Consider the following 24,591-nt stretch of genomic DNA (forward strand, 5'->3'; position numbering starts at 1 on the left):
ATCCCCTCAGTTCCCAGGAAGCCAGCAAAGGCCTGAGGAGCCATTTGTGCCCATCTGCCCTGGCTCCCACCGGGCACTGGCCCCGTAGCTCCTTCTCCTCCCAGCTGGCAACCACCAGGCTGCCTTCCTTGCATACTCCAGGGAGGAGGACATGGGGAAGGGGAGTCTTGATGGCTCGGACAGCAGAGACCAGTTGCCAACTGCCCCACACTCCTGCAGGGAACTGCCAGGGGACAGAGCACTGGGCAGTTCCCCGAAACGCAGGGACCTCCCGCTCCTCAGGCAGCTCCAGGCAGCTCCGTGGCCTCTGGCTTGGGGCAGCATCAACGACTTCCCTCCCCCCCCAGCAAAAAGGTAGAATCAAATCCCTCCCTGCTCCATCCCATGTAAAGTGTTTGCATCTTTTCCTCCTATGAAATGTTTCTGATAAGGCTTTTATTGCTCTACAAAAGCGGTGCAAACGCTGCCCCGGGGCAGCTCCATCAGGAACTTTGGTCACACACTGTGGGACTCCTGTGCACTGTCCAAGTCCCAGCGTTGGACCTGCTACCTTTCTGAAGAGAAGCTGAAATACTGTGTGCAAGAACACTAAGAAAAACAGGACTGAACCCCAAATACAAAACAAAACCGAGGGAGTGGAGGGGGAGGGGACAGGAACTCAAATGAGGCAGAGGCTCCTTGGGAAGAACCCACCATTCCTGGGATGACTAACTCAGCAATGCTACATTTAGACAATGCAAGTGTCTTTCAGAACAGATTGGTGGTGTTGAAACTGCGTGTCTGGTCCTGGATGCCAGCTCTCTCATCAATGCAGCATTTATTAAAAAATAAAATTAAAATGGAAAAAAAAAAAATTAAAAAAAAAAAACCCAAAAACAAAAAAAAAAAGAAATGGACAAATTGCATCACCAGGGTAGCAGCCTGGCCTGGGTCACCCGTCCCACTGCAGCTGCTGCATCAAGCAGGGCCGTTTAATGTGGCTTCAGCACAGGGCAAGACTTCTTCTTTCCTAAGGAGAAACCCAGAGAGTAACATCAGAGACACACGAGACACTCGGGAGAGCCTGGCCCAGGTTGCCCAGGGAAGCTGTGGCTGCCCCAGCCCTGGGGGTGTTGAAGGGCAGGTTGGATGGGGCTTGGAGCAGCCTGGGCTGCTGGGAGGTGTCCCTGCCCATGCAGGGGGGTTGGAATCAAATAATCTGTCAGTTCCCTTCCAGCCCAAACAATTCCATGATTCTATAACTACTGGAACATACTCCTAAGTCTTACTTCCATCCTGGTTGGAAACTCTCCTCATCACTAGTACCTGACCCATCCTCTCTCTATTTCTGCTTCTTCTACCTGCTAAACCACTCTCAGCTTCCCAGTGAGAACCTCCTGCAAATCTCCAAATACTCCATTTAGAAATCAAGACAGAAATGGAGAAGTCAACTTTGACCACCAACTGAACAACATTCACCTGAACCAGAAGTTTGGAAGGTGACCATTGAGGCCCTGAGACCACGAGAGGCTCCAACCTGCCCCCAGGTCCCCTCCACCATCAGCCTGGGAGCTGTATGTGGGTCTTGCCTGGAGCCACACTTGGCTCAGCACCTCCTGCCACAGGCCTGCTGGGCCCCACAGCATGTCCCAGGATCAGGATGTGAATCATGGAATGGTTTGGGTGGGAAGGGACCTCAAAGCCCATCCTGTCCCACCCCGGCCATGGCAGGGACACTGGGCACTCTATGGCAGGAACAGCCCCACAGGACCCGCAGTGTGATGCTCCCTGAGACAACCCAGGTTCTCCTGGTGTAACTCTGACCATGGACTGATGGTAGAATAACCAGACTGAGGGGAAGACCCAGTTGTCAGTCTCAGGCAAAGGAGGGTTCTGCCCAGCTCACCTGTCCCTCGTGGCCGTCCCCGTGCCGGCCGGGCTGGGCTTCTGCTGCTCCTCCACGTGCTGGGCCACGTTGTTCAGGGGCTTGGAGGCTTTTGTGGGGCCCATGTCAGTGATGGCCAGCTTATCAATCACCATGCAGTCTGCATCACTGTGTGGGGAGAGTTCAAGTTCACGTTAAAGGGTCAATCAAGGGGGCTTGAATTCCAATGGAGTTAAAACCAACAACTCCTCCTCTCCTAGGACAGGCCACGAAAATCCCATGAAGAAACGTGAACTGGAAAGAAACTGGAATGAAAAGGCAGCACGAGCATCAAGGGGCTGTTTCCTAAAAAGGAACAAGACACCAAAGAGGCACAGATGACTCCTGGAGGAAGGCACTTCCATGCCCTGCAGCCAAACCCAGCCTAAGAGCTGCCCATGCATCCCCACCACCCCCACACCAGGCACTTCTCCCCCTGCAGCCACCTCTGCTGGTCGCTCTCCTGTGGATGAGCAGACACCAAAGAGCAGCAAGATGCAAATGTGAAGTGCACTTGGCCAAGTTTAGAGGGTCCAGAAGGTCGAGGTTATCAGCAGGATCAAGAAACCAGAATCCCTGGGGGTACCTGGAGGCCCTCAGCACACAACACCACGGAAAAGCCTGTGCTGGAGGGGACCTCAGAAGATCTTCTAGTCCAGCCTTTCATGGACAGCCCAGAGGGGTTCACATCTCCTGGACTCACCCTCTGTTACCCAGCACAGCCAAGCAGATCCCAAGCCCAGTGCTCCTCAAACTGCCACTTTTGGCTCAGTGTCTCTGATCCAAGAACGGCACCTATGCTGCTCCAACTCTACTGCATCCCCCCAGGGCACCTCTGTGCACTGAGAAACCACCTAAGTACAGAACCTAAGACTCTGAGGAAGGAAAAAGGTCGACTGGATGCTCGTGAGTGGTATCTTCAGCATGGTTACATTACCTGGCTTCCAGTAACACAGAATTGTTTTGGTTGGAAAAGACCTTTGAGATCATCGGGTCCAACCACCACCTCCAGGGACACCTCCCTGCAACAGAACAGCAGCTCCAAGCCCAGAAAAGGTAAAAATCCCACTAGCATAAAACCTCCAATTCTGCTGCTTTTGTGTGTTGGCAGCTGGAGGGGTGTTGGAAACACCCCTAGACATGGAGCCCTTGGCCATGGCTGAGCAGTGCCCAGGGCCCCAGGGCTGGTTCTCCAACATCTCTCCTGGCCAGGAGGTTGGGGGTGGGTGAGACCCTGGGAGGGGACACAGCCAGGACTGCTGACCCAAGGGACCTTCCACACCATGATCACTGCTCAGCAATAAAAGCAAAAAGAAAGGAGGTGCAGGTGTTCATGCCCATGATGTCCAGGCTGGACACCACCTGCTGGTGGGATGTAAGAAGTCTTTTCTTTGCTTTCGTTGGTTGGACTTGATGATCTTAAAGGTCTTTTACAACCTAAATGATTCTGTGCTTTGCTTCTGCACATGGTCTTTTTTTGCTTTAATAAACTGCCTTTGTTTGTTAGGAAAAAGGAAGGGAAGGAGATGCTCCAGGATCCAACAGAAATTCCTTTGTAGCCTGTGGTGAAGACTATGGTGAAGCAGGTTCTGTCCTTACTGCCCATGGAGGTCCATGGTGGAGCAGGTATCTACTCACAGCCCATGGAGGATCCCATGGCAGAGCAGGTGGATGCCTGAAGGAGACTGTGACCCCACGGGAACCCATGCTGGAACAGGCTCCTGGCAGCACCTGTGGCCATGCAGAGAGAGGACCTCACACTGGAGCAGTTTGGGAAGAACTGCAGCACATGGGAAGGACTCAGGCTGGGAAGTTCAGGGAGGACCTGTCTCCTGTGGGAGGGACCCCAAGCTGGAGCCAGGAAGGGTGTGAGGAGTCCTTCCCCTGAGGAGGAAGGAGCAGCAGGGACATGGTGTGATGAACTGACCCCAAACCTCATTCCCTGTCCCTGCACTGCTGGGGAGGAGGTGGAGGAATCAGGAGTGAAGTTGAGCCCTGGAAGAAGAGGGGGGTGGGGGAAGGGGTTTAAGATTTAGTTTTATTTCCCAAGACCCTACTCGGATTTGACTGGCAATAAATTGAGCTGATTTCCCCAAGTCACACCTGCTTTGCCCATCACTGCAACTGCTGAGGGATCTCCCTGTCCTCACCTGCACCCACCAGCCTTCCAGCTGTCTCCTCTCCCCTGTCCAGCTGAGGATGGAGAGTGATGGAGCAGCTCTGGTGGGCACCAGCCCCCAGCCAGGACCAACCACCACAGGTAGGAAGCCCCACATTTCTAACTGGGGAGGTGATTTCCCTGAACACCTTTATTTTTTTGCCTTCTAAGGCAGAGGATGAGCTTGTTTGTGAACGACCTTCCCCACAGTCCAACCCAGCCTGATTTCTCCTGCTCTCAGGCAGCAAGCCAACCAAACTGGGAGGAAAGCTCAGCAGATGACTGAGCTGGCACCCTGGCAGCAGCTGCCTGTGTATGCAGATGATATGCAGAACAGAATCCCTGTCTGGTAATGAAGACATGTGGCAGATTCTGAGATGAAGGTTCTATTTCTGTAGCTACTTGTGCTCTTGAAAAAAAGAAAGAGATTAAAAAATGAGGAATAATGAGATCAAAACATTTATCTTCCTAAAGGGCCCCTGTGCTCTTCAAAAGAAATACCACAAGTAACTGCAGAGAACAGATGAGGCAGCAGAGAATTCAACTGAGCTGCCAGAAATGTCATTAGAAAATGACTTCCCACACAAGAAACTGGAGCTCATGGGACTTCAATTGCTTAAAGAGAAATTTCTTCTATTCAATCACTAAAGTTTCCATGACATGAGGATCCTGATGTTAGATAAGGCTGCTGCCCATGCATGGAAATGTCTCTCTCTTCAACAGGCTCCTGGAAAAGCAACTCTGGCCACAAGAACCTCTGCAGAAGGACATGGACAGGCCAGACTAATGGGGTAAACCAGCCCCAAGAGGTTGTGTGGAACAAAGAACACCAGGACCTGGGGAGGAGGGTTAACACCACCACCTAATTCTGGCCTAGAATAACCTCTGGTGCCTGGAAAGATTTTGTTAGTGCTCCTCTGGTCAGGTTCTTTTTAGCAGGGAGGAGCATCCCCACAGTGCCAGGCTGGCACAGCCCTGCTGTCCATCCAGTCTCACCTCCACGGGACCATGCAGCCTGGTTACCTGCTCCAGACCCCCAGGCTGAGGGCAGGGAACATGTCACCTGTCCCTCCTCCAGGCTGAGGCAGCCTAAGCAAGAGGAGCTACCAGCAACTCCTGGATGTTCCCCAGCCCCTGCCTCGCTGGCTCTGCAGACCCAGCTCTGATGCCTCCCACTCCAGGAGGAACTGGGAACTGCTGAACTCTCATTCCCAGCCACTTGCACAAATTTTCCAGCAGCCAGTGTCTGTCCAGAGCTGTGGCTTCTTTCCCAAAGGACAAGCACCCAGCACAAACAACTGGGAATGCCACCTACAGCCGTGGCCCCGGGGCTGCCCAACACCAGAGCCAGGACAATTCTCCTCTGTGTTCAGTGGGTCCAGCAGTGCAGCCAAACGCTGCAGCTTCACCACCAGGTTTGTAAATATTCCCCTGGAAGTCACTTGTCACAGAGCCCTCTCTGTCTGTGAGCCCTAAATGCTTGCTGAGATACCAACCACCCCCAGTGCACAGCCTGGATGTCCAAACCCTTCAGTCTTACCATAAAGCAAGGCCAGAAGATCTGACCTGCACTACTAGGCCCACCCACCTTCACCTCTAGAAGGTTAGAACAGGGTGTGGACAAAACAAGTTGGAGATGTCTCCTCCTAAGCACTGGCTGGTTGCTTTGGGACAGCCCTGGCACAGTCTGGTGACCTCCTCACCTGGATGCTTGGTGAACACACTGGGCTTAGCAGAGCTGATGAAGCTTCCCTCACCTTAGGTGTAACACAGCTGAGCTCAAAGCAGCCTCAACAGTCTCTACTTGACCCTCATGCAACAAATCTCCTGCAGGAGAACTCTGAGATCCCCTTGGGGTCTAGAGACAGAAGCAGCTTTGTGGTGGCAGGGGGCTGTTACTGCCTGGGGCCCAGCAAGGAGAGCACAGGCAACAAACCAGCTGGGCATCTCAGGGAGGGGAGAACACCCATGTGCTGCTGCAGACACCAGAAGGAACCCTCCTGCTGGAGCCACCTTCAGAATGGAACGTGCTGAATTCTGGCCATGGTCACTGGAGGGTGGGAAGCTGGGGAACACCCTCAGGGACAGGTTTCTCAGCCTGCTTCCCAGCACACCAGGGGACTGCAGAGGTGGGGAAAGGGAAACAGGTCACTCATTCTCTTTTACTCCTCCTGATGGATTTAAAATCTTAATTATCATCTAGGGTTTGTCCTTTAAGGCAGCAGTTTCTCAGGGCAGGTACAATCCCATCTCCTCTGGCTGATCTGAACTGCCCAGCACTCGGGAGTCCACTTTGCATCATTACATTAGTATTATTATTGTTGTTTTTATTATTATTAACAACAACAACTAATAGTAAATAATAAATAATATTTTTGAGCTAAGAACTATTTAAAATCCTACTTCTTCCTAAGCTGTTACTTTATGTTAGCTGATGGGTAGGTGGGTCAGACAAGGAAGGCTACTGAAACACTTCTGATCAAAGCTGCACCTGCTTTCAAGGAGGCTTTCCATGCCCTTCCCAGATGGACACAGGTTCCTTTAGACAAGGGACTCCAGAAAAGTCTCCCAGCTACTCTTGGGAAGGTCCCACCTTCTGTGGGAAGCCAGCAGGGATTTGCTTTCCCAGACTGCTGGCAACGTGCAGCTCTGCCAGGTCATGAGCTCAACTCCAGCAACTGCTTAGAAAAAAACCTGCCATAAAGATAGGAGAGAGTTCTCAGCTTTTATTATGGGTCATATAAAGAAATATCCTCCATCCTCATTCCAGACCTCAGCTGGGACACAATGGCTGCTCATTCTTGTTTGCTCTAATGCCCAAATCCTGCAAGCCCCAAGGCTCCCCAAGCTATCAGGACAATTAGTTTTGCTGAAGTGCAATTTCTTCTTAGAAAAACAGGGTTTAACAAAGTTCACATTTTGTAATGACCAAAGTTGCTGTAAAACCCCTCTACATCAAAACTGGTACCCAGGGAAAACAGGGATTTCCTGTTCTGTTCATAAAGATTAAAACCTCAGGAGCTTGCCTGCATTTTGCTAACAATTCAGTTCTTCCTCTAGATTTCCACCAGCTTTAGGGAGAAAATACTTCAGCAATGCAATGTTTTTGAGCACCTCTTTTGCTCAGGTTCATCACACCCATCTTGATGCCCCTCTCTTGCCACAGATCTGCTCACTGAGAGCCCCTGGCACTGAGCAAGACAAATTAAGCTTTGTTGGTGGCTCAAATGTGCCCAAGTGACCCGGGACTGTAGGGTCAGATGGAAATGCATGTGCTACAGCACCTAATGAAGCTCCTCCTGATGCCAAGTGCAATAATATTCACCTACCAAGAATCCATTAAAAATTCAGGCTGCAGAACCAAATGATGGCAGATCTTTAGATATATCAGGAAAGAAGGATTTGACATTGAAGGTAACAACCTTGGAGGGGTTCTACCCACCTCCAAAGCTCACTACTGTTTATCCTCTAGTCTCTTTGGTAAACAGTATCACAGACAACAAAACACAGTGAGGACACACTAGGAAAACCAGTGGTAGGATAAAGAGAGAAGCAAGAGGTATATAGAGCAGAACCCAACCACAGATCTCATGCTGAGCCCACAAGCCAGTCCTTAAAAACCAGGCACCAACCAACCAAGAGACAAAGCAAGAGCTGCTCAGGCAGCCATGCCACACTCCTGCTTCCTGGAGCACTTGGAAATCAGTGGTTGGCTGTTAATGAGACAAAGTGACACCACATGGGAGGTCTGGCCTCCAAACCTACACACAATCTGCCATTAACAAGGGCAACGTTCATGCTGTGGTAGAAGGTCCCATCCATGCCAGTTACTGCACCAAGTGCTCATCCCTGGTTGGAAAAGTTTTCCAGTGAAATGGGACCTTGGATTAGCCATTATTATTTTTCCTTTCTGAATAAACACACAGTGACATGCAGCCAAGTCCCACAGGTTGCAGCAGCCATGCTCCCTGCCCCCCTTCCCACAGCACCCCCTTCCCCCCAGGCAGCTGCTCCAAGCATTCCAGCAGCCAAACCAGGCACAAGCAGGACAAAGGCTCCTCATGCCCATCTCCACGCTGGCCACGTGTGAGGTCAAAGCCCAACATCATGCAGGACAAGCAGGCACAGGAAGGGAAAACATGTCCCAGAATGGGAGAGCTCAAAACATCCACAGTGACAACGTCGCTCCACTCGGCCTGGGAAACTGGAGGATTCTTTCTCTGCTGCATTTCAGTGGCCACTGCACCCGAACTCCTTGCTCAGAGATGGCCAAAGGCTGCCCTGGCCCCACACCTGGCTGGGCCCTGGGACCCTCCACACCCCACAGACCCCCTGATCTGTGCAGGGGGAAATGCTGCCAACTGCTGCCCCTGGGGGCTTCAGCAACTTAGGGTTGTCATGGTGGTTAGAGTGAACTTTGAGTGACTTCACCCCAGACTGTGTGTGGCCAGAAACAAGAGGAGACTTTTACAGTGGTTTTACAGCAACTGTTATGTAGGAATGGCAGAACTGTGTTCAGGTCTGGGCCCCTCAGGACAAGAAGGACCTGGAGGGGCTGGAGCGTGTCCAGGGAAGGGCCCCGGAGCTGGGGAAGGGGCTGGAGCAGAAGGAGAAGGGGCTGGAGAACTTGTGAGGAGCAGCTGAGGGAGCTGGGGGTGTTGAGCCTGGAGCAAAGGAGGCTGAGGGGAGACCTGCTGGCTCTGCAGCTGCTGAGAGGAGGTTGGAGCCAGGGGGGTCGGGCTCTGCTCCCCAGGAACAAGGGACAGGACAAGAGGGAACGGCCTCAAGTTGTGCCAGGGGAGGTTGAGGTTGGATCTGGGGAACAATTCCTGCCTGGCAAGGGTTGTCAGGGCCTGGCCAAGGCTGCCCAGGGCAGGGGGGGAGTCCCCATCCCTGGAGGGGTTTCCAAGCCCTGGAGATGGTGCTGAGGGACACAGGGCTGGGGTGGCCTTGGCAGGGCTGGGGGAAGGGTTGGGCTGGGTGATCTTAAAGATTCTTTCCAACCAAAATCATTCTGTGATTCAGTGAAATCTCTGCAAAATGCACAAGCTGCTCCTTGTCTCACCTTCAGCTCAGCTGTAAGGGAAGAGCTGCAGCACCTGCAGTGTCTGCCTGCAAAGCTGAGTTGAGTGAGGGTTGGGACCAAAGCCAGAGGAGCTCAGATGGACTCCAGCCCCTCCTCTAAACTTCCTTTTTCTGCTGCTTATCCCTGCCAGTTGGGTGAGGAAGCACTGGGGGGAATGGGACAGCACGGAGCTGGGGTGGCCTTGGCAGGGCTGGGGGAAGGGTTGGGCTGGGTGATCTTAAAGATTCTTTCCAACCAAAATCATTCTGTGATTCAGTGAAATCTCTGCAAAATGCACAAGCTGCTCCTTGTCTCACCTTCAGCTCAGCTGTAAGGGAAGAGCTGCAGCACCTGCAGTGTCTGCCTGCAAAGCTGAGTTGAGTGAGGGTTGGGACCAAAGCCAGAGGAGCTCAGATGGACTCCAGCCCCTCCTCTAAACTTCCTTTTTCTGCTGCTTATCCCTGCCAGTTGGGTGAGGAAGCACTGGGGGGAATGGGACAGTAAATGTGTTCACCACTTCAAGAAAAAAATAAAATAAGATTAAAGGGGAAAAAAGCATTTCAGGTGAACTTAATAAACTGAAACAGAAATTCAAAGTTACCAACATCCCAAGCCCAGCAGAACCACACACAGCAAAAGCTGGAGTACTTTTAACCAGTTTGGTTTTTTTGAAGTGCAGTTCATATTTTAAGGAGCTGCTCAGAAGCCTTATGAGACCAACTCAGCAGCCAGATCCTTCAGACAGATCTTGGAAGTCATGGAGAAGAAATGCAAAGGCTCGGGCTGGTATCACAGCGTTACAAACAAAGCACAGAGACAGGGCAATGAGAGGCACCTCCCACCCAAGTGCTGCTCACACTGCCTATGCTTTTTGCATCCACTGTTCTGCCTTCCCATGGGATTCAAGTCTCAGGCCTGTTCATCCTGCTGCCCAGGAGGTGTGTGGAGCTGCTGGGGCCACCACCACTGCACAGCCCTCACTGACTGCCCAGCGCCGGCTCCTACAACTTCAGCAAAGCCCTGCAGAAATGTCCCAGCCCCCCTCACCTTGCACCAGCCTTGAACAGCTTCTAGAAGGCCCAACCAGTCTAAAACGGGCATGAACTACACCTCCCTGATCACTCTTTAACAGCTGGAATCTCACTGCATTGCTGGCACAGCCTGTGAGGTGAGAGCAGCACGGCCCCTCCTGCTGATCAACGGGCAGAGAACTTTCCAAAGCTCGTGAAAATGGCAGAGTTCATTATTAAATAGTAAGGTAAATAAAGGCATCTGGTAATTAATACTATTTTAAAATACCACCCAGTCTCTAATTCTGAAAGCCTTTAGCCTCTGGGGAGTGCAGGCACGTGCTGGGCTGCACTTCCTGGACCCCCTGCTCGGAGGGGTCATGCTCTCTTCACTGTCCTTTCTAGGTCTGAAAGCTTCACATACTCCTTTTCAAATGAAACAGTTATGAGACCTGCTTATTACAGTGAATTTCTCTTTTTGTCTCTGCTTTTACCCAGAAATTACAGCCAAGCCCTGCCAGCTTGCACTTGGGAAAAGGCACTGACATGGATCAGCTCTGGGAAACGAGGAGTCAAACCCCAGGGTGTAAAACAGAGCAAACTCTGGGAGGAAGAAACAACAGTTTTGTTAGGGAAAAAAAAAGCAGGCATCTGGAAAACACACCAACCATTCTTTTATGTGTTACAGGATCCCAGTCAAACATTTGTTAGTGCTGTTGTGAGAAAGTCTCAGGAGACTTGAGCACCACCCACCCAACACGGGCAGCGACCCCAGGAGCGGCTGCGTGGGAAGGGGGGGCAGAGAGACCCTCCTGCTGCCATCAGACCAGAGCAGGAACTTCCCTTCTAAAACAGTCATAAAATAATAATTAAAAAATCCTCTCTTTGCAGAAAGAGCTGATGATGGAATGGCAGAAGCTCAAGGACACGATGCATGAAACTGCTGAGCCCCCTTGTTTGTTTTCTGGTGGTTTGGGGCACTGACTGGGAGCAGGACTGGACACAACCTCACCAACCAGCTTTGGGAGACACAATTTCTAGGATCTGTTGTAACTGCCTGTGTAGGGATGATCCTTCCCAGCCCAACAGCTCTTTTTTATTGTTTTTTTTCCCAGCTCAGTATGAAGGAACTAATGGGAGAAACTACTTGTCAGGTGGATGTTTGGAGCCCTGAGAAGGTGATGGTCATACATACCCTCTGACTGCAGGTCTAAATACTCTGAGCAATACCCACAGCAAGAGAGAAGGGCAGCAAGAGAGGCAGGGATGGGAAGGAAGCAAAAAAAAGACAGGAAGAAAAAGAAAACAGTAAAGATTGCTGAAAAAACAGACACCAGAGTTAACTTTGCAACTGTATCCTCAAGCCTGCTCCTGCCAGCAGAACCTGCAGGAACATTTGAAAAGCAAATTTCAAAGAGCACAATCACTGAACATGGCATTTCCCACATAAAATTCAGATCAATATACCAAAAAAAGCAGAATATTTGACACACTGTAAAAAGCATCATCATTCTCAAGGCTAACAGACACATTCTCAAGTTACCAAAAAGCAAGATGTGGCAACACTGGAAGCTCTTCAGGCAGGGAAGTGCTGCAAAACCCCTCAGCTTTTCACAAGGAACTCTGATACAGAATTAGATGCAAGAAACAGAGGTACCTACTTAAATTTAAAGCACCTTCCTTGTGTATGATGTTTGAACCACTGCTAAGAACAGTGGCCACCTGCAGCAGAACTGCCACGAGGGACATCCTGCTGAGCCATGCCAGGACAGACCACTGACTTGGCAGAGTTTAAATTCTGGGGCAGGCAGAGAAGCACCAGCAGTTCAGGTGATGATGGAGGGTGTCAGAGGCAGCTACTGCAACATCTGGAGCTCTCATGACCCTGGTGATTGAAGGATCTAGTCCTTGCACAGCTCCAAAGAGTATCCAAGCAGCAGATTGCTGTTTATCTGTATTCCTGGAGTCAAAAGGTATTAGTGTAGAAAAAGAAAACTGTATTTTCTACAAAACTAGGAACGTGGTTTGGTGACAGTTTAGGACTTCTGGCAAGTGCTGCTAGAAAGTCACCAAGAACCACTGACTCCATCTGAAAAATCCTTAAACTTTTAGTATAGTTCATTTTCTTGAAATCATTAAGGAACATGGTAAGAAATTGTTACGTTCACTACTGGCTGTTTAACTGCAGCAGTTCCAACAGAGACAGGTTGGCTGGGGAGAGAAAACACCAGGACAGCTGCAGGTTTCCATTATGGTCACTGGTCATTATGGGAATTCATACAGACCTGGAGCAGCAGAAATGGCCACCTATACAACAGGTTTCTGTCTTCTCACAGCCTCTGTTTTGATTTTTGGCTACAGCTCTAGCTGTGGAAAGCTACAGACACCTCTCAGATGCAGACTGTGGTGACTCAAGTGTTTACTTTCTCTGCCAAAGTGGAATTAGTTCTGTGGAGCTGCAGTCATGCAAAACTGAGCAGGTTCTGGGAGCCTCATCCTCACTGCAAGTGCTCAAGATACACGTGCTGATTTAGAGAGGAAAACACGTTCAAAATGACACTGCCTGACACAGCAGCACAGCCCACAACCTCCAACCTGCCAAATGAGAAAAAACCCAGCAAATCCCCCTCCTGCTCTGAAATGAAGACAAGAACATGGGAGCTCAGGCTGACACTGCTACTGTGAATGAGAGCAGAGCTACACCTGGAACAGCTCCACTCCCAGACACCATGTGTTCAGAGAGGAGAAACATCTGGAGCAGAGTTTGTTTTAGCTCCACATGCCAAAGATTTAATTAGATGCAACCCAAGTGCAATGAAAGCTGGAAAAGGAGATGCTGCTTCCAGCACAGCAGGTGGTATAATCGTCCATCCTTTCACTCTTGGTGGAGCCAGGCCACTTGGCCAGGCCACCTCTGTGCTCACCAACCACCTCCATGTGCCACAGGAGCCCCTCAGAGCTGCCCTGCAGGCAGGGGCACCTCAGCCACCTCAGCTACCAAGACTGAAGGCCACAGGAGGTGGACATCAAAAATAAAACCCAGACATGTTGCTAAAAGCCCAATTCCAAGTTGCTTAACTAAATGTACCTTGGGTTAACTGTCTCCATCACTGTACCTAGCTCTGTAATCCTGCTTGTTGCCTGAACTACTGCTTTTTAACTCCTGGTAACTAGTTGCTGGAGTGCACACACCTGCCCAGCAGCTCCCACTGCCAGCCAAGAGTCACAGAGCCACCTTATCACAGGTAAATAAATACCTGTTCCTGAGCCAGATGCCTAAAAAAGAGGGACTCCAACTAGTTTAATCACATCCTACATACTTGTAAGGAATATGAGGAAAAAACCCAAATATCTTAAAAGTGGGTAATATTTCTGGATGCACCAAAGTGAAGCAGGTGCTGACTGTTGTGAAAAGCAACTTCCCCTCTCCAGTGATGAGAGCAGGTCCAGCACATGCCATTCCAACCAAACCACTGCCCAAAAGCTGACACATCTCAGGATCTGCCACAGCTTTTCCTGGCATTTGGCCTTTTTTTTTAGCCCTGTCTGAAATGCACCAATTTGACACTGAGGGGAAAAGAACAGCTTGAATTATTTCCATCTTCCCCCTGCAAGACCAGAGGCTGAGCCCATGTCAGACCTTGTCCCACCCTCATGTGAGGCCTCTCTCCACTCTTCTGCTCTTGGCTTTTTGTAAGGGCAGGGAGGGATGGGTTATGGGGGGGTGGCTTCAAACTGGAGGAGAGGAGATTCAGATTGGATATTAGGGAGAAATTCTGGGCTGTGAGGGTGGGGAGAGCCTGGCCCAGGTTGCCCAGGGAAGCTGTGGCTGCCCCATCCCTGGGGGTGTTGAAGGGCAGGTTGGATGGGGCTTGGAGCAGCCTGGGCTGGTGGGAGGTGTCCCTGCCCATGCAGGGGGGGCACTGGGTGGGCTTTTTAAAGTCTCTTCCCACACAAACCAGCCTGTGATTCTGCACGATCTGACCTGCAATGGCCACAAGCCCAGGCCCAGACCTCTCTGCAGAGAGAGGGGTGATGCTTCTGTGACAGGGCTAAAAGGAGCCACAAACAACTCTTTCAATACACTTGCCATAAATGTTCTCTTAAAACAAGAGCCCTGTGACAAGAAAGCTGTGAGCCACCCTCACCCAGGACACCTGGGAACCACAAGGTTCCAAAGGGAACATTAACCCCCAGCGACACAGGAGCTCAGGGCTGAGCAGGGACCCAGCCCAGGGAGATCCCTCCTCACCTGGTGAAAACAGCCTTCTCGTTCTTGGCGTCCATGGTCAGCTTGATGGTTTCCTGCCCAGAGCCTGTGCTGATGGTTTCTGTGACAGTGTCAGGCTTCTCCTCCTCCTCCTCGCTGTCGGAGCCCCCGGAGGAGCTGCTGTCCGAGGCCACCAGCGGCGCTTTCCTGGTGACACAGACGTTCCAAACGCAGGGGGAGGCAGCACTGACTGGGGAAGGAAATCACCCACGGGGCAAAATTAACTCAACCATGGGAAGGACTCCCCAGGCAGGGCCCTGAGCAAGCAGGGGGGTGTAAAACCCAGCGCTCACCACTATTACAGAGGGTGAGATGGTTCCTGTGCAGATCCCACAACACGGGGCATTTCTTTTTGCGAGCCAGGAAAACAAACCCCAGCCCCTCAAACCAACGTTCTCCACCTGCCACCCCATGTCTGTGTTCAGTGCAAACAGCAGAGGAGACTCTTTTCTTCACTTGTTGAACAGTGGTAGCTCTGAATGGCAAGGACTCAGAGCTCCCAGGGTCCCTGCTGACTGACCCAGCTCAGAGCAATGTCGGGGTGTAATCACACCAGTTCCACTTTGCTGCACAGAAAGGAGGGGACAAGATCACACCAAGGACAACCCGACTGGCTGGGCACAACCACCAGGCTCACCCACCCCAGCCTTTGAATTTTGGGCAAGTGATTTTGCAGCCAAGCATATGGTCAAAACAGGACTTTTGAACAGCTTCTAAATGAATGGTCTCCGGGACATCAGCTCCTACTAACTTGACTTTCATCCTTTTCTTGCTGAATAACGTTATCCCAACAAACATTCAGGATTTTGGAGTTACTATTTTAATAGATTCTGTCTATTTTAATAGATCACTGTCCACAAAGCAAGATAAGGCAGATGGCACCAGAGGGAAGTTTCTCTCTAGAAGACTTGGTAGGCTGTGCAGAAGCTCACAAAGCTTAAATAACAGGTCTGGTTTGTCTTGTAACATTTTCACTTACAGTTCTTGTCTTGACTCTGCTTCGAGTTCCCGTCTGAGACGTTGCTTTCTGTGTCAGCAGGAGAACTGCACCGTGGGCCTGATTCTGAGCTGAAGTAGAGGGGGAAAAGGCCTTGAGAATGAAGAACAGACACCCTGGCTGTGCTCCTGATTGCCCCCAAGTGAAGAAATGACTGGGCATTACTTTTCCTGGGCACACTGTAACTTCTAAGAGTGGCTGGACAGTGGAACAGGCTGCCCAGGGAGGTGGTGGAGTCACCATCCCTGGAAGTGTTGAAAAGAAATGTAGATACAGTGCTTAGGAACATGATTTAAGCACTGAACTGCTAAGTCAGGTTATGGAAGGAGGATTTATGTTATGGTTGGACTTGATGATCTTCAAGGTCCCTTCCAACCAGGACGATTCTACAATTCTAAAAACCTTATGAATTTACTCATTTTTCACTCCGTGTAGCAGCAGTGAGGCCACATGAACTATTCCTGTGCCACAGACATGGATGTTAACACCAGTCAGGGGCACTGGGAGGCAAAGGGAAGGACAAACCCTGGATCCAGGACACTCAGCATTAAAACATAAAAGGCGCAGGAGGGGAAGACAGAACATGCTGAGCTGATGGCCCCCAGCAAACCCTGCTTCAATCACTCTTTCATTCAAACACAAAGAAGCAAAGATCCTGTGCTTCCCTTACCAGCAGAAAGGCTGGAAGTCTGTAAACTTGGCCCATCCTTTCTCCTCCGGGGTGGGGTTCTCCGGGGCTGCTGAATCCCAGACACTGGAACCAACGTCCATGGCCACGCAGGGCGGGGGGGGCTTGGAGCTGACGGGCTCGAACACGGCTGTCCAGCCAGAGCCTGGGGACACACAACCAGGGCCTGCAATCCCTCTGAGCCTTCACACTCTTTGGCCTTCCCAAAAATACACCAAGGGGATCCCAGAGACGACAGAAGACCAACCCTCCAGGGGCACTCCCCAGTCTACACGAAGCTGTTTGTCTCACTGGTTATGGACAATCAGCCTGAAAATCCCTCTTGTCACAGGTATCAATGTGACCCACAGGAGAGAAGCACCAGTTAAGAACAAGGATATTATGAAGGTCTTCATTCTTGGAGCCAGTGACCTTCAGCTGAGCTCCACAGACTTCAGGTTCCTAGCAGTGCCAGGGCTGTCAACTTTTTCAAGTCACCAACTGCTTAATTTTGGCAATTGCAGGTAAGGATTTAATGTACTGATTAAAGATGTTTAAAATTACACAAGTGATCTTGAGAAAAACTAAGAACATAATTTGAGACCCTGGCCCAGGTTGCCCAGGGAAGCTGTGGCTGCCCCATCCCTGGCAGTGTTGAAGGGCAGGTTGGATGGGGCTTGGAGCAGCCTGGAATGGTGGGAGGTGTCCCTGCCCATGCAGGGGTGGGACTGGGTGGGCTTTATGGTCCCTTCCAACCCAAACCATTCCATGATTCCATAATTTCTTTTTTTATAGTCCCAGCCTACTCCTTATTCATTAGAACAATCTTCATTTTGTGCAAATCACTAATTTTTTTAAAATGCCTTTTCCATTACAATTTCTCAATAAAGAGAAAGGACAGCAAAGGTCTGTCCTGCAAACTGATCTGCATGCAACAAAAGAGAAGGAGAGATCCACCAAGCCTGCACTGGCTGAAATACTGAACCAAGATTTGAACCAAACCCTCCAGAAGGGCAACTGAAGCAGTGCGCGTTGTCCAGAGGCTGCCAGTCCCCTTACACTGGTTCTTCCTAAGCAGCATTGAAAATGTAGAATGATTTGGGTTGGAGGGACCTCAAAGCCCACCCAGTGCCCCCCCTGCATGGGCAGGGACACCTCCCAGCAGCCCAGGCTGCTCCAAGCCCCATCCAACCTGCCCTTCAACACCCCCAGGGATGGGGCAGCCACAGCTTCCCTGGGCAACCTGGGCCAGGCTCTCCCCACCCTCACAGCCCAGAATTTCTCCCTCCCATCTCAGCTCCAGCTCCCTCTGCCAGCTGGAAACCCTTCCCCCTGCTCCCTGCCCTCCTGCCCTTGTCCCAAGCCCCTCCCCAGCTTTCCTGGAGCCCCTTCAGGCACTGGAAGGTCTCTGCAGAGACCTCATATTTGTACTACAAGAGCAAGTGTTATTAGTGTGCTGGTCCCTGTGTGGTTGTCTAAGCTGCACTGAAGCAGCACAGACAGTTCTGAGGAGCTGGGCAGGGCTCAACCTCACTAAGATTTCAGAGGCACAACATGAGGACTGAAATTCCCACTTCAGATCCGCAGAGCTGGAACTCCAGCCCAGTCCCAGAAACCCAACACTCTGCCCAGTCCTGCAGAGAAGTCACAGAGCTCCTTCCAAACAGGCTGGTTTAAGCTCTTTACCTTCAGACGAGTCCGAGTCTTTCTGCTCAGAAATATTACTCGTGGTGTTGTTTGCTGAGGAAGGAGGTGGGGGCTGCTCTGCTTCCTCCTCCTCTTCCGAGTCCACGCTACCGTCGTGATCTCCGTTCTCAAGATCACTTTTTGATGAACTCTCTGAGGTCTGAGATGCTCCAAATCTAAACCACAAAGCTCAGAATTAGTAAAACCCTTTGAGCAGCCAGTTCATCCCTCAGCCCCTGCCCTGGCAGGAACCACAAATGGGGAGGTGACCAGGAGCTGCCCAGTGCCTCTCCCAGGGATCACCTCCCCAGGAGATCCAGGGCAGGGCAGGGAACAGCAGGGGCTCCTCCAGGCACAGTCCAAGTGCCTTCCTTGTCAAAATGCATCTGCAGAGTTTTCATGTGGAGTGCCCTGCAGTGACACATTCAGGGCTGGAGATGGACACGAGCAGGCAGGGCAGCAGGAGGAGGAGAGCAGGCTGGTGGCAGTGCTGTGCACCAACCAGACAACCCACTGATTGATGCTCAGAAACATTAAAGTCTTGGCCATTTTTCCTGTCCCATTCGATCATTTTTTCGAGCTTAGAATTACAGGGGTAACTTGGTTTCATAACTGACTATGTCAAAGGCATGAGAAACAGGGAATGATCTGCAATGGCAGGAAAGCAGCACAGGGGGTCACTCCTTCTCAGGAAAAAAAACAGATTCTCTTTTCTTGACATTTTGAATAATGTTGTGTCTCCTGCCCTCAACCTTCTGCGCTTTCACCCTCCTCCTCTCAAAAAGTGAGGAAAGGAGGGAGTTCTAAGGAATTCAAACTAAGTGAGAGTTAAAAAAATGTCTTTAATAACAGCCCCAGTAACTGAGGGTCTCCATCACTGCTGCACTCCCTCCAACTGGATCTTTGTTTCACATTCAAGACAAACCACCAGCTCTGCAGCAGCGCGACACAGAAAGCACTCGGCTTTATGCCAGAAAAAGGCCTCTCAGCACATACAACAAGTTAAACATGCACTGAACTCCAGTTTCACAGTGTTTAGGGGGGAAAAAATAAATCTTCAATCTCTTGTTTTCACCCTACCGTGTTCTTGATTTGACTTGGGTTGCATAGGTGATCTCCTTCTCTTCCCAGATATCTTCTTCCTCCTCGTTGTCATCGAACTGCTGGATCCTCTCGTTGCAACAGGCCTCGAACAGGGAAGCATTGGGCTGAAACAGTATGAGAAGGAAATCAAACCCCAAATCCTTTGGAGACAGAAACAAGAACCTGAATGATGAGGAAGTTCAGAGAACAGCATTTGTGCACAACTGGGACCAGAAAGGTTCTGCATTTATTCCAACCTCCATCCCAAGTTGAGCGACAAGCAACGTTCAGTCATGGAAGAGCAACAACACATTGTGCTGGGAGCAGCAGGTCCAGGAGAGAAGGATCTGCCCAGGGGGCCAAGGAGGCCACCAACATCCTGGCTTGTGTCACCACAGTGTGGCCAGCAGGAGCAGGGCAGGGATTGTCCCCCTGTGCTGGGCACTGGGGAGGGGACACCTGGAATCCTGGGGTCAGGGCTGGGCCCTCAGGACAAGAAGGACCTGGAGGGCCTGGAGCGTGTCCAGGGAAGGGCCCCGGAGCTGGGGAAGGGGCTGGAGCAGAAGGAGAAGGGGCTGGAGAACTTGTGAGGAGCAGCTGAGGGAGCTGGGGGTGTTGAGCCTGGAGCAAAGGAGGCTGAGGGGAGACCTGCTGGCTCTGCAGCTGCTGAGAGGAGGTTGGAGCCAGGGGGGTCGGGCTCTGCTCCCCAGGAACAAGGGACAGGACAAGAGGGAACGGCCTCAAGTTGTGCCAGGGGAGGTTGAGGTTGGAGATTAGAAGAAACTTCTTCACTTAAAGAGTGATTAAACAGCTGCACAAGCTTCCCAGGGAGGTGTTGATCCTCCACCCCTGGAGGGGTTTCCAAGCCCTGTAGATGTGGTGCTGAAGGACACGGGTTAGCTCTGGACTTGGCAGGGTTGAATTAATGGTTGGACTTGATTATTTTAAATGTATTTTCCAACCAGAATAAGTCTGTGGTCAAGACAGAACACACCACCCAGTGCCAGGAGTTACAGCTTCTCAAGATGCTCAACACTAAAAGCACAGGCAGGTTCCCTGGGGGTTCATGTGATGCCCTGAGTCCCTGAACAGGGCTCAGCTCTGAGCCCAGTCACCAGTTGGCATTTACCAAAATAACACATCATGGCTTTTGTTCCTTCCAAGACGCCCAGAGGCAAAGCAAAGGAGCTCCCTGGAACCTGCCCTGCCCCAGCAGTGTCCCCAGCCCCACTCACACTGTCATCGTCAGCATCGATGTTGAAGTTGATCTCTGCAATCCTGTCAAAGGGAGCACTGCAGGAAGAGGGAAACAACTGTCAGGGAGGGCACAGAGAGAGAAAGGACTTCTGCAGCCCCAGGACAGGAGCAGAGGACAGCTAACCATGGAGAGACACTGCCTGTGACCACCCAGTGCCTCCTGCATTCGCTCTCCTGTCTTTGAGATGGAAGATTATTTCCTATTTTTTAATATTTTAAAAAATCCGTGGGATGTTCAAGTTTGGGTCTGATTCACCAGCTGGGTTGGACAACCTTTGTCATGACCTTGTTGATATCTTGAGGCTTCATGGCCCCCACAGCAATGTCTGGCTGCTACTCTGCAACTCTCGTGGCACCTATGGAGCATAATGGCTTCATTCAGTTTTTTCACCAGCTGAACTACATCTTAGAATCACTGAATCACAGAAAGTGTGGGGTTGGAAGGGACCTTCCAAGGTCAACTAGTCCAACCCCTCTGCAGTGAGCAGGGACATTTTTGACTAGGTCAGCTCACTCAGAGCCTCATCAAGCCTGATCTTGAATGTTTCCAAGGATGGGGCCTCCACCACCTCTCTGGGCAACCTGCTCCAGTGCTTCACCACCCTCAGAGTAAAGAACTCCTTCCTAATGTCTGATCTAAACCTCCCCTGCTCTAGTTTAAGATCATTGCCCTTTGTCCTCCCACTCCCTGTCCTTATCCCAGGTCCCTCCCCAGCTTTCCTGGAGCCCTTTCAAGCACTGGTGCTCTAAGGTCTCCCCAGAGCCCTTCTCCTCTCCAGGCTTAAATCTTATTAGAAAAAAAAACCAAACCAACTCATAATTAATATAGAAGGGAAGGAGCTGCACCCAACTGCTCTGGGGCTCCAGTCCTACATTCACCAAGAATTAGGAAGAAATTCTTTAGTGTGAGGATGGTGAGACCCTGGCCCAGGTTGCCCAGGGAAGCTGTGGCTGCCCCATCCCTGGGGGTGTTGAAGGGCAGGTTGGATGGGGCTTGGAGCAGCCTGGGCTGCTGGGAGGTGTCCCTGCCCATGGAGGGGTGGGACTGGGTGGGCTTTGAGGTCCCTTCCAACCCAAACCATTCCATGTTTCTATGAATTCCACTGGGTTCCTCAGCATGAGAGGATCCAGAGGGGACTGAACCCCATATGGTGGGTTATCTCCAGAGACACCCAGATGGGACTGCACCTGCCCACTGGAATAACCCCTGTTACCTCAGGGAATCTCGGGGCACCAGGGGTTCAACAACCCCCTGCATTACAAAGACATGAAAGCTGCAAAAATCATTAAATGACCTAATTTCTAGTTTGGACCTAAGAGCGTTTGATGTCAGAACAGCAGAGGGTGCTACAGACCAGCAAACTCCAACCTCCCAGCACCTTTCAAGTCTCACAGGACATTTTTCACCCCATCTTTCAAGGAAAATAACACTTTGGAAATGTAAAGACAACTGTTCTGTCATGCAAATCACCAGGAAGCTGAATCATCATTAATACTTCTTGAAGTGCTAAAATTCCTGTCTGCAAGAGTTCCCAGCAGCTGGGAAGCAGATGACAGGGAGCAGCATTCTCAGAAGATTCAAGACCAGAACAATGTTATAATAAAAACCAATAATATTATGGTCAATTCTTCTTTTGCAATGACCAATCCAGAGGAGGGGAGAACATCTCTCAGGTTTTGTTCAGTTTCATGTTAATTTTCAAGCTCCTCACACGAGCTGCCTCTTCCCTTCCACCTGAACACCCACACGTCCAGTGTTTGCTGCTACCCACTAACAAGTTCAAATTGCAGTTTGATTTTTAAACATGTGCAGAACTAAGCAATCCATGTTCAATCAAACTTTGATTTTAGTCTGGGATTTTCTGGCCTTATTAAAGTTCTGGACAGCTAAAATGCTCAGGGAAAAAAATATATGGGAAAGCTGGGCTCCAGAATCTTTCTCCATGTTAGAACAGCTCCCAACTGTCTGGCTGCAGAGATCCTAAGACTCTCAGGATCTTATGCTCTTATTGCTCTGTTTTGATCCATGCTTGAAAGCAACTCTGAAGCAGCCAAACTATTTCCACCTTGTCATTTCACTGAAGGTATTTCAGGGAGCTCAGCAGTTGCAAAGCACAGGGTGTGAGCAGGCCCAGCAAAAGCACCTTCCACTCCTGAGATGTGGAGCAGCCAGTGGGAGCCACAGACCATGGGCTCAGAGCTTCCAGTTTCTGTCAGGATTCCAGGGCCCTGCAGCTGTTTGCAGAACAAACCCAACATTTCCTGGCCCATGAGCACCAGCCCCAGCAGGTCCTGCCACCTACTCTCCCTGTCACCTTGGATGACAAGTTATTACACTTTGATTGAGACCAAAGTTGCCACAAGATGAAAGTGAACAGGCAGAATGGATGAGCAGGAAATACCCTGGGTGCCCTCCTGGAAAACTCTCCTGTCAGTGAATAAACACTAAATTGTTACCATTTCTGCACCATTATGGACAAGTGGGATAATTACAGTTAGCTACAGTTTAAGGTGAGATGAGCTGCAGCAGCCCCTCTATGAAAGCAGCATCACTTCTGAACACTGAATCCAAAGTCATAGAGCATTAAATCCACCTCTAGCTGCTCCTTTGAACTATTATTTGCTCCTGCTTTATCTGTTTCCTTATTCCCATGAGAGGAAATGGCAGCATTTTCTGTGGACTTCATCAGAACACTATTCTTTCTAATCCTAATTTCAATAAGGACTTAATGCCACTGGAGAACATCTGTGTAATTGCCTGCACTTGGCTCCAGTGCTTTGCCTCGTGCCATTGACTCCAGAACATGGCTGGGTAGTCACTGTGTGCTTTAGTAAAAACTGGTTTCCTTCAAAATGAAGCAGCACTTTCCCTTGGCTCTACAACTGCCTTTGGAGATCAGGGCTGGGCTCTTATGAAAAGAAACTCATCTGTTTTCCAAGCCCTGATCAGCTTTCTGTTTGTTTCAAACCAAAGGAGGGAGCTTCGTTTTAAAACCTGGACCAGAAAGAAGAAAGATCAGATGCCAAGAGGCTGAAATGCTGCACATAAAACCTCTTGAAGCCTAATAAACTTACTTGATATTATCATCCTGGTCTGCAAACTCCTCGTCGTTGAAGCCGAACTGATCCACAAAGTTGGCTGTCATCTGCTGGATCTGGTACTCAGAGAAGGCCTGAGCAGTGGAAGCAGAACAGGCTGTTACCAAGGTGCCCAAAGGTGCCCATGAAATGGGGCTGCCTGGGAACACGGGCTAAAAAGCACTGAAATCACAGAAAACTGATGAACTGGGAGAAATCGTCTCCGCCCAAGTGTCCCTGCTCATGGCAGGGAGGTTGGAACCTGATGACCTTTAAGGTCCCTTTCAACCTTCACCATTCTGTGATTCCATGATCTCAAAGCAGGATCAGACTCCTCCAAGTCCTGGAGAGATGCTTCTCTGAGCTGCTCTTCACTTCTTCCAAGGAAAATGATCAGATTTTTCCTAGGAAACCATGTGCTGGGTTCATTGTTCTGTCACAACAAAGCTGCTGTGTTGGGATGTTTCCCTTCTTTGGCCTCCCCTGAAGCAGTGTGAGATCCTGCTGCAACTTCCACCCACCATGGACATCAAGAGGGTGCTTCTCACTTCCTTTAAATCCCTCTTCCTTGTAGGATGAGGCTCATGCCTTGTCTTGACTCCACCAAGTGGACCAAAGTCTCTCAGTTCTCCCCCTGTGACATGTTCCACACCTCTGACCACCCCCACCACCATCTCACCTTTTCTAACACAAATCACAAGTTCACTGCCTGCCCTGGATGCTCCCCAGGAAGAATGAAGAACAACCCCATGTGAGCAACACCCTCACCTGTCACACCCCTGGTTCCCTCAGGGCTTTCAGCCATGCTTCTGCTCACACCATTGCCCACTCATCCCTGCCCCTTTCCCTGTTTATGAAAACAACTGCTTCTGCCTCCAGACAGACTCTCACACCTGCTCTTTTTTTGGATAATTTTCCTTTTTTTGATAATTTCTCCCATTTGGAAGATAGCTCTGGACACTGGTGGGCAGCCCTCAAACCTGCATCCCTGCAGCTGCACCGTGTTGTGACTCACCTGGAGGTGACAGGAGGCACCTGTGTCCCCATCTGAGGAGCTCTGAGGGCTCCTGATGATATTTCTGTTGATACTTGTCACCATCAAAGACAAAACAACTTTTTTTCCCCCGAGGAAATGCACTTCCCTTTCTTTATGTGCTTTCTAAGTATCAGCTGAGGAAAACCTGAAGGGGCTCCAGGAAAGTCCCCCAGGAGGGGCTTGGGACAAGGGCTTGTAGTGAGAGGACAAGGGGTAATGAATTAAAACTGGAGGAGGGAGCTGGAGCTGAGATGGGAGGGAGAAATTCTGGGCTGTGAGGGTGGGGAGAGCCTGGCCCAGGTTGCCCAGGGAAGCTGTGGCTGCCCCATCCCTGGGGGTGTTGAAGGGCAGGTTGGATGGGGCTTGGAGCAGCCTGGGCTG

At 50.6% G+C, this 24,591-nt stretch overlaps 1 protein-coding gene across 1 annotated transcript in view; it reads right to left on the bottom strand.

The window, feature by feature from the left end:
• Nucleotides 1–957: 957 nt before the first annotated feature.
• Nucleotides 958–24,591, bottom strand: part of PPP6R2 (protein phosphatase 6, regulatory subunit 2) — a 70,597-nt gene continuing 46,963 nt past the window's right edge. Inside the window, exons 15-24 of the mRNA XM_010007857.1 lie at nt 23,172–23,269; nt 20,075–20,132; nt 18,837–18,964; nt 17,757–17,932; nt 16,074–16,236; nt 15,386–15,474; nt 14,389–14,596; nt 11,332–11,355; nt 1,886–2,032; nt 958–1,009 (exon numbers count right to left, since the gene is read on the bottom strand). Coding sequence (XP_010006159.1) covers nt 958–1,009; nt 1,886–2,032; nt 11,332–11,355; nt 14,389–14,596; nt 15,386–15,474; nt 16,074–16,236; nt 17,757–17,932; nt 18,837–18,964; nt 20,075–20,132; nt 23,172–23,269 — 1,143 coding nt within the window. The remainder of the gene's footprint in view (nt 1,010–1,885; nt 2,033–11,331; nt 11,356–14,388; nt 14,597–15,385; nt 15,475–16,073; nt 16,237–17,756; nt 17,933–18,836; nt 18,965–20,074; nt 20,133–23,171; nt 23,270–24,591) is intronic.

This window comes from Chaetura pelagica, unplaced genomic scaffold, assembly GCF_000747805.2.
Source record: "Chaetura pelagica isolate M959 unplaced genomic scaffold, ChaPel_1.0 scaffold1212, whole genome shotgun sequence".
Taxonomy (NCBI): domain Eukaryota; kingdom Metazoa; phylum Chordata; class Aves; order Apodiformes; family Apodidae; genus Chaetura; species Chaetura pelagica.